The sequence below is a fragment of the Curcuma longa genome, chromosome 10 (genome assembly GCF_044706935.1).
Source record: "Curcuma longa cultivar G26 ecotype Majalengka, Jawa Barat chromosome 10, ITB_CL_G26_1.1, whole genome shotgun sequence".
NCBI classification, from domain to species: Eukaryota; Viridiplantae; Streptophyta; class Magnoliopsida; order Zingiberales; family Zingiberaceae; genus Curcuma; species Curcuma longa.
In genome coordinates, this window is record NC_133870.1 from 11,906,617 (window position 1) to 11,922,125 (window position 15,509).

The 15,509-nt window shown below is 33.2% G+C and overlaps 1 protein-coding gene across 1 annotated transcript; it reads right to left on the bottom strand.

Moving 5' to 3' along the window:
* Nucleotides 1-2,543: 2,543 nt before the first annotated feature.
* Nucleotides 2,544-15,171, bottom strand: LOC141836748 (ras-related protein RABD2a). The gene is made up of 8 exons (XM_074724272.1): nt 15,007-15,171; nt 10,357-10,429; nt 9,497-9,544; nt 9,368-9,415; nt 3,431-3,502; nt 3,189-3,344; nt 2,955-3,058; nt 2,544-2,860 (listed from the first exon to the last, which is right to left on the bottom strand). Exons 1-8 carry the CDS (start codon nt 15,018-15,020, stop codon nt 2,764-2,766), a joined length of 612 nt encoding a protein of 203 aa, XP_074580373.1. The 5' UTR covers nt 15,021-15,171; the 3' UTR covers nt 2,544-2,763.
* Between the last annotated feature and the right edge of the window lie 338 nt (nt 15,172-15,509).

The window sequence follows — 15,509 nt, forward strand, 5'->3', positions numbered from 1 at the left end:
AACCCTCTCTTAAGCCTCCTATTTATATTAAGTGATTCCTAGACCTAACTCTCCGATAAATAAAATTCGGTTCCTTTGTTTTTGAAACAGACTTGTTGGATACTTGGTTATTGGAAATATCTTAAAAATTACAAATTCCTATAGGTCGCGGGTTCAAATCACGTCTCGGACACTTTATATTTATTTATTTTTGCTACTTCCGCTAATTCAAAAATTCCAGAAAAATCATAGAATATTTATAAACTTATTTTCGAGAATTTTCGGGAAATCTCGCCTCGGACGGAGATATTTTAAGAGTTGCAAATTCTTAAAGGTCGTGGGTTCAAATCCCGCCTCGGACATTTTACGCTCCTATTTGTTTTTGTTACTTCCGCTAATCTAAAAATTCCAGAAAAATATTCTAAAATTCTAAAAAAATCATAGAATATTTCTAAAATTATTTTTGAGATTTTTCGGGCGTTACAATAGTGCGATGGTGAAATGTGAGATGGATTCCCTAAACAACAAAAGTTTAGATCTCACCCAGAATATATTACACTTAGGGAGTTTGAAAATTTTATAACGTTAGACCGTCCGTCAAAACCCATCTGTGCTTTCTGATTTACCCTTGTGATCGATGAGAAACTTCCCATAGGATTGAGCCAGTCAATATACAATTAGGTAAATAGTTAAGCAAATGAATTGATCTTGTTTACAATCCTTTCAAGTCGGCTCAAAAAATATTTGATTCTTATTCAAAATTTTTGAATTCGGGATGAACTCAAACATGCTCGATAATTTTTTTGAGCCGAATTCAAATCCATAATATTTTTATGCGATTGTTCACGAACCACTTGTGAGCTGAGCTCTGATTATTTTTATACAATTTTAATTTAAATATAATCAAATTAAGATTTGAATAATTTGAATTTAAGTCATTTCAAAATTCTACTAAATCAAGATTTCTACGATTCGAATTGAACTCGAGTCTAAATTTTATTTCGAATGGAACTCGAGCTAAAATTATTTATATTTTTAAATTTTAAATCGAATTCGAATATCATATATATTTTTCGAGTTCAAACTTAAATATCAATATTTTCATATTATTCGACTTAATTTGATTCGTTTATACCACTAATCTTAACTATGTTCAAGCTAATTTAGTTACTTATCAAGTTTGTTTATTAAAACTTTTATCAAGCTCATGTCAAATTCGAGCTTTTTATCAAGCTCCAACTAACAACATTATTGTCCATATAAATTAATTAAACATTTATTTAATTAATAAAATTTATATTATTTTCTTATTTCTAATATATTATAAATAATTTAAATTATAAAAGTATAAATTTTATACATTTAAATAAATAATAAAAATTATAATTAAATTATATTTAATTAACAAATAAATTTATTTATAAATTTGTTTATTAGTGTTCAAATTTATTTAGTTTATATTTTATATTATTATTAAATAAATAAAAATAAATTTTATTAAGTGGAACACTGAGTTTGTTCAGAATGTCTAATTTATTTAAAAGGCTATTGATAATTTGCCAAAAATAAGAGCCATTAGATGCACAACCAGTCTTCAAATGGTTTCTGACATACAATTACCTTATCAGGTAGGGATTAACTAGACCCTAAATTCCAGATCTATAGTGACAGGTTATCATATGTAAGTTATCCGATTTCTACAAGGTGGAATTTGTCATCTCAGCGGTCCTATATGATCGGTCCTATAATCATCTGCAAAGAGGTAAATCGAAAAGCTGCAATTGACCACGACAGAGGAGGACATTATCTCGACTTTGTCGAGATTCAAATCCTTATCCACTTCTACAACTCTGCTTCATCGTAACCAACTCAACTAAGCCTCGAGGGTCATACATAAGTCATCCGAGATTGTCCTTTGGGAGGATTATTATGATAATAGCAGCGACAATCAAGTAGGTTAAGAGTCAATTTCCACTTCAAGCCAAGCCAAGTCAAGCCAAACCGAGTAAATGATTCCACGCCCACTGGGACAAATCGGCTCGAAGTCGAACCTAAAAGATTCCACTGTTCTAGACCAATACAAAAGCACGACAAATCAAATCAGCTTACGCTTTTCACGAAATGCTCTTCCATACATATCATTCGAAGTCTGCTAAGACTCCACAATGTCCATTCAAGTCTTTCATTAACAACTGACACACAACTGCTTAATTAATTACATGATTTGATCTACTTAATGCTAGCAAAGTTATCCAAGTAATTAGGCATGGTTACCTAGACTATAAACACAGCAAATAATTCAGTCTTGCCTATAAATACGTCTGTAACAAAACCTACAAGTTTGAAATTCATCAAGGCATAAAAGTTTAATTGACTTAGCTGAGATTCCAGTTTTTTTATCATCTTTTCAAGAGACTGACTTGTGTGTCTGAGTACCATGACCCTTATGATTGGTCGCAAACTGTTGCATTCTTCCTCTTTCAAAGATAAAGGTACAGGCCTACGTTACCTGCACCTCAACCTCATCAATCACATTGCATATCAATCCTACGCGGGCATAACACTTTTTGAAACATTGTTTCCAAGCATGTCTTCTTACATGGGACTTGACCAAGTTGTGTGCCGAATTCGTAGGGAATAGCAGACATTATAATAGAAATATTCAATTTGTACAACTAAATGACTAGTAAGGTATGAATATGTGTCAAACTTGCAATGAACGTAACACAGGGCAGGGCATTGTATCAGAGTAGCAGGAAGTTTTTACATGCAATCGTAAAATTCTCAGGAAGAGCAGCAGGAGCTCTTCTGGGTTACAGGTTGTCCACGGATTTGTACTGTTGGCGGCCTCGCATTATTGCTGGCTGGTTGGCTGGCCATCCTGCACATGGAAATTGAATACATGCTCAAACAATCAGTAAAATAATAAAAGGAAGACAACTTTGTATTAGTAAGTGAAACAATGGAAGAGATGCCTATTCTTGATGGCAGCAGTCATGGCCATGAACGCCTGCTCAACGTTGGTAGCATCTTTCGCGCTAGTCTCCATGAAAGGAATACCAATCTCATCGGCAAATGCCTATATTGTGGGAAATGAAAATTATGGCACTAAATAGTAAAAATTGACCAGTCCCTAAGATCCAATTTATTGATTAAAATGTGGGAAATCATAATCAAACAGGTTCGGAATATCCAGGGAAGTAAATTACCTTGGCTGTCTCATATGATACAGCTCTTTTTGCAGTAAGATCACTCTTGTTGCCCACCAGAAGCTTGTTCACATTATCGCTTGCATATCGGTCAATCTCATTTAGCCAAGTTTTCACATTATTAAAGCTCTCCTGGTCTGTCACATCATACACCACCTACAAAAGTCAGAGTTTATGAACAAGCAGCTTAATAAGATTAATATGCTATGAAATCGTGACATTAATTTTAACTTTAGACTTACAATGATGCCATGGGCACCTCGATAATAGCTGCTTGTGATGGTTCTGAAGCGCTCTTGCCCAGCAGTATCCCACTGCGATGTCACAAAAGCATCATCTCATTATTGGCTGATCATTAATGAAAAAGACATTTCATAAAAAAATAATGAAATCATTATTGCGTTTAAAGGGTAATAACAACCAAATGCTTTGCAATTAGCATTACTCAATTCATTTATCTTTAGAACCCCAGCAACAAGGAACTCTGTTTCTAAAAGATTTACACTTGACTATGCCAGTGATATGAACTCCACAAGCCTACTGAACAAACCATAGTTATGAGAATCAAACCAGAAAAGCTGAGTCATTGGTTCATTGTTGAATCAGTGAATCAATTGATTGAATTGCATGTTGAACTGGAAATAGACCTGGTCAAGCTAATTAAGATCCAGAAATCAGGATCTAAAACTTAACAAATATAAACATATATCTAATTTTCAGAAGCTAAAAGAATAATATTGATAAAAACTAAAACTGTATAATTTGCAAATCATATCTATGATAAGTCATTGAATATTAATGTTAAATACCAAACAGAAGCTATACCTTGTAAATTATACATCACAAGCACAAAATTTCTAACTTTTATTAAAAGCATAATAATCACAAATTCACATTACAATTTTGTGGGCTGTCAAATTTGTGGGAATTTTGTGGTTTGCTCTGATGATAATTGCTTACAGGATTGGTGATTTAAGCAAAGTTTGGAGCTGTTTGGAGCTAGGGCAAGGTTGAAAGGGATCTAGATCAAGGCAGAAAGGTTGCCCTCCCTCTAAGCTTAACTTAGTTTACTTCTTCCAGTGAGCCTCATCTGAGAAGAGGCCAGAAGTTATTCTAGTAACCTTAGCCCGGGCTATTTTAGACTCTTACTTTAGGCCTCTTGCCTTGCTGTCTTACTTAATCCGTATAGATCTTACAAAGGTTTTAAGGTTATAAGGTTCAGTTTGTCTCTTTCCAGTTACCTTTCTACTGAAAGGTATACTTGAAAAAAAACTGAAGAAACAAGAAGTTCAACCAAACTAAGGTCAGGAGAAGGCAGAGCCGTTCTTGACCTAGAAATATTATTAAGCTGCCATGTAAAGGAAATTACAAGAAGCCTTACAAAGGGAATTGCAAAGAAAGTAGACACTTAACAAACACTGACCAAACACCATTTCTTTTGTGCACTTCTACTTCTCTTTTTTCCTTATCCTTACTGACAAACTTAGCAAGTCCATATATATAGATGGAGATATCTCTGGACTTAATCTTACAATACAATCTAATAAACAACACGTCCGGAGGACGAAGTGGTAGATTAGTCACACATTTTGGACTTAAAGTAGCTCCTCGGATCTTTCAAAGAAAAATGGATGATATTTTTAGGAGCATTTCCCTGTTACTTGTGTTTATATTGATGATGCCTTAAAATTCTCTAAAACCAAAGAGGAATACTATACACATCTGCATATGGTATTTACTTTATTTGAAAAATATGGACTAATAGTTTCAAGGAAAAAATGAAACTAACTACAACCCATATAGATTTTCTTGGTACAGAAGTTGGGCAAGGAAAAATTTTCCTTCAAACCAATATCACTTCCAAAATATTTAATTTTCCAAATAAAATGGAAGATACAAAAACTCAAAGTCTTATCTGAAAGACATAGGAAAAATTAGTGGGCCTTTATATAACAAAACTTCAGCAACAGGACAACGTTATTGACAATCAGAGACTTTGTCAAACATATTAAAATTTTAGAACAAGCCAAAGGCTATGAAGATTTTCACAATAACAATATACAACTTGATATTATCTTCCCAGGAAAAATAATGAATCACATTAACAATAGGTTTAAGGTAGAAATTAAAGATATCATTGGAGCACTTACTTCAAAGGGTATTTATTTTCTAAAACCCAGAGACTTTAATTCTGAAACCTTAGTTGGACTCGAATGGACTATTAATTTAGAAACTCCAGTACAAACGTTCAAACCATAGAGTCCATAATGTATAAAAACAAACATGGAAGGCTAGTCCCGCATCAACACCTCCTGAGGAAGAGTGTCAATGTCTTACAAAGGGCTCTGGTACCAAAACAATAGGAAAGAAAACTAGAAATACTTGACTATACTAGCCTATATGACACAGAAGACTTAAACCCAGAAGACTTAGAAGATCATAATATCCCAAGTGACTTATGTCACTCCAACTTATTTACTGCATTTAATCAATACCCAAACCGATTTAGATTCCCTAATTTCTAGACTAGAAAAACTAGAAATTGTAAGAGAAAACCCAATAAAATATTAGGAATGAGATAAGATATACTATCAATTAACCATCATCAACCTTGATCTCACAATAAAAGCATAAGATTTAAAATATACAAATTAGGAAGCTAAAGAATGTGCTATGCACATCAAACAATTATTAAGTCTTGGTGTTATACAAAGATCTTCTTTTATACATCTTGCCCGGCCTTTATAGTAAATAAAGGAGCAGAACAAAAACGAAGATAGTCTAGAATGGATTACAAAATACCTGACAAAGATTAACTTCTAAATAAAATACCAAACTCAAAATTTGATATGAAATTTGGATTCTGACAAGTAAAAATGCATTCTAAGTCGATAGAACGGACGGTTTTTTCTTGTCTTGAAGGACATTTTGAATGGTTAGTCATGTTTTTTGGACTGAAGGTAGCTCCTCAGATTTTTCAAAGAAAAATGAATGATATTTTTAGAAGCATTTCCTTGTTTATTTGTGTTTATATTGATAATATCTTAATATTCTCCAAAATCAAAGAGGACTACTATGCACATATGTATATGATATTTACTTTATTTGAAAAAAAATATGGACTTTGAGACTAGCCAAAAAAGATGGACTAGGGGTATCACCACGCTTTTGAGCGCAAATGGTGGAAAGGTAGTTAGACAATAAGAGAAACAATAGGGGTCAATAAAAAGGACATAATCTTTGATAAGCAGTAACGCCCGATCAAGGGGGGCTATAAGGAAGTTTCGGCCCAAAATGAGGTGAATGTTGGGATGTGGAAATGGACGAATCCAAAGTTGAGGAAGAGAAAGAGGGGGGTTGAAAGTATCACAATTAGTATAAAAATAGAGGTGAATATTTTTGGCAAACTTATGGTAGGAAAGTTTTTGGCCGTCAAACTAGGTACAATGGTTGGTTAGTGGTTTTGATAAGGTTAGGAGGTAGAAGGAGGGTAGTTTCATCCACAGTTGAGTTAGTGGCACCATTATCAAAAACAACATGAAGAGTAAATTCATGGCCATATATATTTAAAAGGCAACGAACTCGAATGTCAACTGTTCAGCTAGTAGTACAAATATAGAGTTTTGATGAATACCATCTCAGTATCTTCAGGTTCCAAAATAAGAAGTCCTTTACCTTTGTTACTGACCCATGGTCCTAGGTCCAAAGACATGGCTTTTAAGCTGGCTAGTTCAACCTCAAGTAAATTTATTTGAGTTTCAAGAATAGAAACTCATGTTTCAAGGAGTACATTTCTTGTACTACCTCGAACAGTATGGGTAGGAGGGATGATGATATCAAATAGTTGTTTGAGACACAGATCGTAAATCTGTTTCTTACAATGTTGACAAGTACCTCGTTTATCAATGGCTGGATAAAACCACAAATAAAACAAGGAACATTATCTGTTCCATGTTTAAGGTTCCATTCATGAGGACACTCTCTTTGGTCAGATGTTAGGTCTGTTAAGTTTTGTGGTATGAATTGATGGTACATAAGGTCCTGATTATCCGTGGGAAAAGTGTCCATCTGTGCTAGTAAGTGGTCCCAATCTTGCTAAGGTTGGAAACTTGTAAATCCATATTTCTTTGCCAACCCATAGGGGTTATCCATCCCATAAGGGTTATCAAGAATGGAGTTTACCAATGTAGTCAGTTGAAGATGGAACTTCTTCCATATCCTCAACTGAGATAATGGAGTATCTAGAAGAGGCATCTGATACATCAGATTGCACTTCTACTAAGTCTAAATTAATACAGGATACTAATTTGGCTTCCCTAGTATACATGTTTTTTTTATTAGGACAAGTAGATGACAAATGCCCTGATTTGTTACAGGCAAAGCATATTATAGTATTAGCATGACTTTTCTTTGGTTTGAATTTTCTAACATGTTTTTCTTTATTAAAATATGGTTTTTTAGCCCTGCTCTTTCTCAAGTAGTTAGTTTTTAGTCTGAATTTAGGTTTTTGTTGCATAACAGGTCTTCTTCTTTGTAACTATTGGTTTCCCGTATTGTTGAAGGGTACATATTTGGCTATAGAAACCATATTGTTGATTTTTCAATTGTTTCTGTATCTGTATATAAGTAGATTTTTCTTCAAGTTTGGATATGAAATGTTGTACCCTTATTCCTATATTGTCGTATTGAAGTGGTACATTCATATCTGATTATACTTTATGATTTTCTTTTCCTAATTCTCCAAGTAGTTTACTGAATAATCTTTCTCCTAGAGTTGGGTTACAGTAATTGCCCAACACAACTGTAAATGCTAAAAAGTCATTACAAAAAGGTTTGATTCAATTCCAATTAAATAACTGGAGTTGTTTTAAATCTCCCATTGCCTCTCTTTGTCGTATATCTAGTCCTTTGTCGGCACCCCTAATCGTTAATAATCTATAGATGGTATAACAAAAGTAAGTATGTTATTGCCTTGTGAGGCAATTCTGGTAACTTCTTCTAGGAATTTTAATTTAAAAGCTTTCCAAGCCGCTCTAGCTACATCTCCTAAGTAATTTTTTTCTACTCGGAGCATGGCTTCACTAGTTTCAATGTCTAGTTCATACTTTGCTTGTTAGTCTCTTTTGACTGAGACAATCCATTGTTCCAAGTATATGAAGGATCACACTCAGTTAAGTTAAGACGGCATCTTTGCCAAGAAAAGTGATTTCTGGTGGTTGTCTTTTTCTTATGATTCAAAGTAACAGATTATTATTAGTATAAGGAGTTACTTCTTTTCTAGGAGGATAGACTTGCCCATAATCCGTTGTTCGCATAGAACTTTCTACATATTGGACCTTATATATATAGAGAGAGAGTGTGTATTGTTACCCTACTCACTTATCTGTGGGCAACTCATGAGCACTTGCTATTAAATTTTTTTTTTTTAAAACTCACTTCCTTTACGTGAGAATTGAAAATCAGATTTGGGTAAAATCTCATCTCTAAACCCTAAATCCTAAAAAAATTAAAAAAAAATATCGAGTCAATTTGCCACATCAGTAGGTGTCCATGAGTTGCTCATAGATGGGTGACGAGGATAACAATTTCGTGTGTGTGTGTGTGTGTGTGTCAACAAAAGGTTAGACAATATTTGATTTGAAAGGTTTGCCTCCTATTAAAACATCATTGTCAAAATGATTCAAATCAGCAGCACTTTGGCTAAGGCATGAGAGTTGTGACAATTGGCAAAATAATAGCCCCGAAGGAAAGAAGAGTGGCCTAGAGCTTGGGTGTTTCAGTTCAGTAAAGAGAATGATTTGTTAGGATTTAATGATTTTAATGATTGAAAGACAGTCTTACCCCTACATTATCAAATAGCAATACGCGATATTGTTGGAAAATTATAGCTTTGACAAAAGCCGATTTAACATAACTGGATGGTCAAACTAGGATTAATTCAATTGCAAATCAAATCCACTCATAGAATCAGACTGAACTAGGATCCAGTTCTGATTTTTTCGCTCAGACCGGCCAGTCCCACCTGAGATTCATACCTATGCTAGACAAACCACTTCAATATCAAGGGTGTTTCAAGTTTTACATAAAGATACTATCTGGTTTTTAGTGGCATAATGTGTTGGATGAAAATTAACAGTTAAAGTTGGAAGAAATTACAGTAAAATGGTAAAGAAACACACAATTTGAAGTTTAATGGTCTTTCCATCCTGCTCGACTGTGCGTATTTTCTGAAAGAAGAAAATGACATTGTCAGATGATCTAGTCAAATATTTCAATGATTTTATTTTTTAAAAAAAGATATAGCTTACAAAGTCAACTCCAATAGTGCTGATGTAACTTTCCAAGTAGGAGTCATCCTACAAAAAAATAAAGAAATTAGCAAGTCCTGCAGAGTCTTCATGCAGTAAACACCCATAGCATTAAATATAATAGTTAGAGAGAGAATATTGTAATTTATAATATTGTCCTTTAATATTATGCATTATATGAATTGCCTTTAGAATCACTTATCAATAATTTTTACTATTTATTTTTAAATGCTACTATTTAATATTATGAAATGAAGGTTGAATTAAAAGAAAATAAAATTGAATGAAGACAGAAATAAGAAAATTGAAACCAAATAGTCATCAAGATTATGATAAGGGCATTGTGGATGCATGAGTTTAATTTATACTTGAGAGATTCATATATCTAGGGAAATGACCGATATTAGATTTTATAATGGAAAATATGCAATTTTGTAGGTTTTAAAAGGGTATGTATGAAATTCCCATAAAATAAAACTGTGTTCATCATATTGTAAAAGGTAAATGGTATTTTAGTAAGAGAAAATTATAGAAAACTAGGCACACAAGAATTCAAACTAACCAATGCCATTAATTCTCAAATTGGATAATAATAAAATTATATTCACATAACATCCTTCAATTAAGTATTTCCTGACTGATGGAAGAGAAACTACCGGTACATTGAGAACAACATGAAACTTGATATCTCCAATTTGACTTGTTATAGAAAATTATTTTGTAACAGAATTCTCATTGAAAACAAGAAAGAAGAAAGAATTTCAACAGTGTGAAATTTAACTACGAATTCAACATCTGTTGCTATATTTGAAATATAGGATACAATAAATAATAAGCAGAAAATGCAAGTTGCATCTTACCGCAAACCTTAGAAGCAAGCATGATTTTCCAACACCTGAATCTCCAATAAGCAAAAGTTTGAACAGATAGTCACTGCAAAAAGAGGCATGTCACACAAAACAGATCAATTAAGAGCACAAAAAGATCGAGTAAAATTGTTTTCATTTGGTAAGCTGGACACAGTTGAAACAACAATGTTTTTACGGTATAGTTTCGGTATTTTTAAAATATATAATATATTAACTAAAATAAAAAATTTAACACTATTTAAATTATCCCGAACACACACATACTGACATATACTGCCGGAAAAACTTCAATCCTTGGTTTACACATACACATACTGACATATACTAAACTTCACCATAAAAGTTAAAGAACTAGAAACCATTCAAAAGTTAAAGTTTCAAGTTTCTAAACTTGGTTTTACTAGCCTTCATATGTGGCTCCCTTGGCTTTTGCAACAAGACTGCCTGGTATATAGGACATGAGGTCCCTGATATGTGGTTTGTATCAATATGTAGAACAAGGTGGAAATATATGAAGCCATGTATATGGACATCTAACAAATATAAATTGTGTTTGATTTGAACAAATTTAGGTTGAACCAAATCAAATAAATTTTTATAATATTGTACCCGTATAGGAATAGTCCTTGTGATAGTGAAACACTTCTATAAGGTAGACTTTTAGTGTTGTACCTTGTAAGCATTATCCTTGTGATTGTGAAACACTTCTATAAGGTAAATTTTGGTGCCATAACTTGTCAGTGTTAGCTAACACTTACTTTGTATGTGTTCAATTATATGCATGTTATGTGTTTTGCATTGTTGATTATTCTATGCTCTTTATGTTGTATGGTTATATATACCTTTTATATGGAATTATCAATTAGATAGATTGAATAGTATACTCATTATAGAAAAGTTAAACAACTTTAATCAATATAATAAATTTTAATGTTTTTCATATAGAACACATATGCCACAAGTGGATCCACCACATATCACCCTTATATGCTTTTTGAACTTTACTTCAGACTAAGTCATCTGAATAAGAAATAAAGTTTACAAATCAAACAAATATGATCGTGATTAGTAAATTGGCATTCAGAAACAATTAACAAGAAAGTTTGAGAAGAACTGGAGAAACTTCAAAGAGAAAAAAAACTGTGTAATCTTGAAATTTCAGATCAAAAGTTACATGAATCAGAAATGGATCTGCCAATAAAAAGATAAAGAATTGTGTTGTTTTCAGTTCATTCCATGTCATATTGTATTCTTAAATCGTGCAAATGCTAAAATAAAATGAAATACAAAATTTTCAGCTTCCTAACTCCTTCCTAGAGCGAAAAACTAAACCCTGGAATGTTATAATTCATATTTGTGACTATATCAAATGTTGTAATTCATGGCCATAAATGGTATTCCAGCCATATCATCTTTACAAAATAGTTTCATTCATGAACCAGCAGAATGGAACCCATTCAATAAGAATGTCAAGGTATCCTGAGGTGCTTCAACAATAAGATGTGTCCTTCGATGTATAAAATGGTAAGTGGTTATCCAACCTTGCATCTGAATAGGAGAATCAGTGTCGAGAAAAAAGTGTTATTGACGACTCAAATTACATAAAGGAACAAAAGTAGTGGATTTAACTAAATCTTCTCAAGGAAGGATTGGGATCAAATGTAAGCACATTACATATGGCATGTCCACAACAAAAATGTCTTCAGTGCAGTTATATCACCTAACCATAGCCTAGAAAAATTCAAAGTAAAAGATCAGATGCCATGTATGGTATCTAAACTAGGCATTTAAGATAGGTCCAGATAAAAAGCCTATGGCATCAGCAACACCAGACAATCTCTCCACAATCCCTAGACAATCTCTCCACAATCCCTAGCATGTTGTCAAAGAAAGTCTAACTTAACATAGGCATTTTTGATCACCAAAGACAAGTAAATCCAGAAGAAGTGCATGTTACACCTTATAAGACTCAACTCCAATATAGCACAAGTTGGATAAATAGCATTAGATCAATAGGTTAGTTAGTCATTTCATTCAATCATCAGTTCATCATATGACTGGCCAATTCAAAAGGAACAACATCCAATTGAATCTTTTACCCATCTATCAAAAGAAATAAAAACTTAAATGAAAGGTTTAAAATTTCGAGTAATGCTAGAATTTCGATATATGACTAGAACAATATGATTTTGGTATCGTATCGTGCCGAGATGATTTCAGTACTTTTTTAAATATAAAATATATTAATTAAAAAATATTTTATTAATATTTGATCACTATAGATGTTTACTATTGAGTTAGATTTAATATTATCTCATAAAAAAATTTGATCCTTATCGAGTAAAAGTCAATTTAGGGTTAACTTAAGTTCACCAAATAAACAACATGATCAAATATGTTTAAGCTAAATTTAATTTAGATTTATTATGATCAATTAAAATTATGTTAAATTAAATGTATATATATAAATAATTTAATTCATTAATAATAGTATATTTTATAAGATTAGAAATTATATTATATTATCTTTTTTATCTTTACTAATAATCTATATTCTTTATCTTTAAAGATGTTTTTTTCTCTATTTACCTTATGAACGCATGAAGGAAAAAATTTAACCAAAGATGGATGGAAGAAAAAAATTTATACCATAGATTGATGGAAGAAAAAAAACAACAAATGTAGAAAACAAATTATAGATGAAAAAGCAATTTTCGATGGAAAAAAAATAAGCATGAAAAAAAAGATTCTTTTGTAAAAAAAAGAGAGGAAAAATTAGAAAAAGGAATAAATAAAGGACTTGGCCATCATGAGGTCATGGCAGACCCCACGATCCACCACAAGGTCACGACGGGCCTTGTGGCTCCGTGCCCAATAGTGTCGTGTAGGTTGGCACCCGCCAATCAGCATGGGTCGACATCTCATACATTGCTTAAATAAATAAAAATAAAAAATGAAAAAGGATGAAATATGCATCATCTATGTGTCATCATGATGCACAAATTGCTAGTGATATATTTGCTGAAGGTTTATACAAGACTGCAGATACAATTGCACTTTAAAATTCATAGTAAGCAAAGAAGACAATGCAAAGGTAGACACATGGATTAGTATTCAGCAGGTAAGGCAGATAAAAAAATCATTATTTTCCATGAATTAGGAGTAGAATGGAAAGAGAAGAGGAAAACAGGTGCATTGGTATCAATATTTACACATTCATGGAGTGTGAAACATCCAATGGTAAGATCACTTGAATCAAGTATCATTAAAGGTGTAAGTAGGTATTGAGGGAGACCAAAAATTTTTGCCATAATCAAAATATATCTAATGAAATTAACATTTAAATTTTAAATTTATCACCTTGGACAGAGAAATATCAAATATAGTTGAACTCAAAGAGTTGGGAATTATTTCACAAAATAGAAAAAAGAGTTAGGACTATAATTGGATAGTTGGTTGTTTGATGCATTTAAAATTTGATTGAAAGATAGTAATTACAATGCTTGATTGGTAAAAACAGTTTTGAGAGTTTTGAGGTAGAATTTGAATGTGTAACTAGCTCTATGGATCACACCATACAGCCATAAAACAACTCACAAAAAGAATGTGATGTGTGTATGTGTATAGTGCATATACAAAGAAGATGAAAAATCAAATGAGAAACTAGTAGAGAGAGATTAAATCATTTGAAATGTTAGGCAAGAATAGCAGATGTACTATAACTACAAACATGTATAATATGAAAATTCAAAATAAAATCACAAATCAGTTAGATGTGCAAGTTGAGCTCGTTTAATGGAGGTGATAGCGGATGTAAACTGGCACTAACAATGAAATCAGTAATACATCTAACACAATCCACAACAAGCACCAATATATCGACTATCAAGTGGTTCAAGATGCATATTATCAATCCAAGTCTATAGGGTCTCGCTGAACAGAAATAACCATTCATGAACCATACAAAATGAAATCACCTAAGATTTTTAATAACGTAGGAATTCAGCAAATTTCGCAAGTTATTACACAATAAACATGTCGGGAAGCACTTAATAACCTATCCAGAATACAAGCACGGACCAGACCACCCAATACTTGTCCAAGCTATCAAAAAATTACCTCATTGCATAAAAACCATGGGATATACGTCATTTTACATAAATAATTTTATCCATCTTGCAACGATGGTCGCATGGATCAATCTATTCATTAATCCAACCATTCCCATCAAAGCAAGGTAAGGACGAACAATGGATAATCGGCAATATATCGAACGCTAGACTACAGGGGCAATTAGACCGTTAATCTAACAATTCCCAAAAAAAGAAGAGTTAGAAGGAAGAAAATTAGACTAGATCTCGATCCATCATAAGGACCATTTCCCAAGTCCACGCCTGTATCCGGAAAATAACAAGGACATCCCCGATCTAAAAGCCTAAGTTTGCTATCAGGATTGAAACGAGGAAATCCTTCCCCGCACAACCGAGAAATTCCTCATCTAACCGAGACCCCCTCAACGTTCCCGACTAGATCAACTCACAATCTGTAACTGCCAGATGCATGAAAAGGCATCAACAAACAACGCGATCCAAAATGAAACAATTCAATCCGGATTAGCATTCATTAAGATTCGTCACTTACTACTCCGGATTCATGGCGGAGTGAAGGCGCTACGCCGGCAGCTGGGGTCTTACTCGAGATCCCTCTTAGAGAATATGCAACCGAAGGCGATGTATCGCTTGCTCCTCGGCTATGTTTTCACCGAACCCAAAAATAGCAACGAGAGAAAGAAGAGGACGAAGAGGAGAGAGATTTCCGCGAAGCGAGGATGGCGTGAGGTCGATAAATAAAGGTGCCGTGGGGAAGAGGGAGAGAGATCGACACGACACTGGGATTGACGGCTGAGATCATGCGATCAGAGGAGGACTCGATCGCAAGCGGGGTTGGACCGCCGTGGGAAAGGTTTGAACCCGTACTTTCAAATGCATCTTAACCGTATGCGTTTCGAACATGTTATTATGCGAGGGGACTTATGCGTAACTTTGAATCATCGGTTGAAGTTAGTTAAATTTGTCAAATAATTTAAATATATTGAGTTGATATTTTATTAATTTATTTAAAGTGAATTTAGATAAGTGATCCGT

Coding starts and splice junctions, on each gene's coding strand:
- LOC141836748 (XM_074724272.1), bottom strand. Junction 9,545..10,356: donor GCTTGCTTCTAAGGTTTGCG/GTAAGATGCAAC, acceptor ATTTTTTTGTAG/GATGACTCCTACTTGGAAAG. Junction 3,345..3,430: donor GAGGTGCCCATGGCATCATT/GTAAGTCTAAAG, acceptor TGACTTTTGTAG/GTGGTGTATGATGTGACAGA.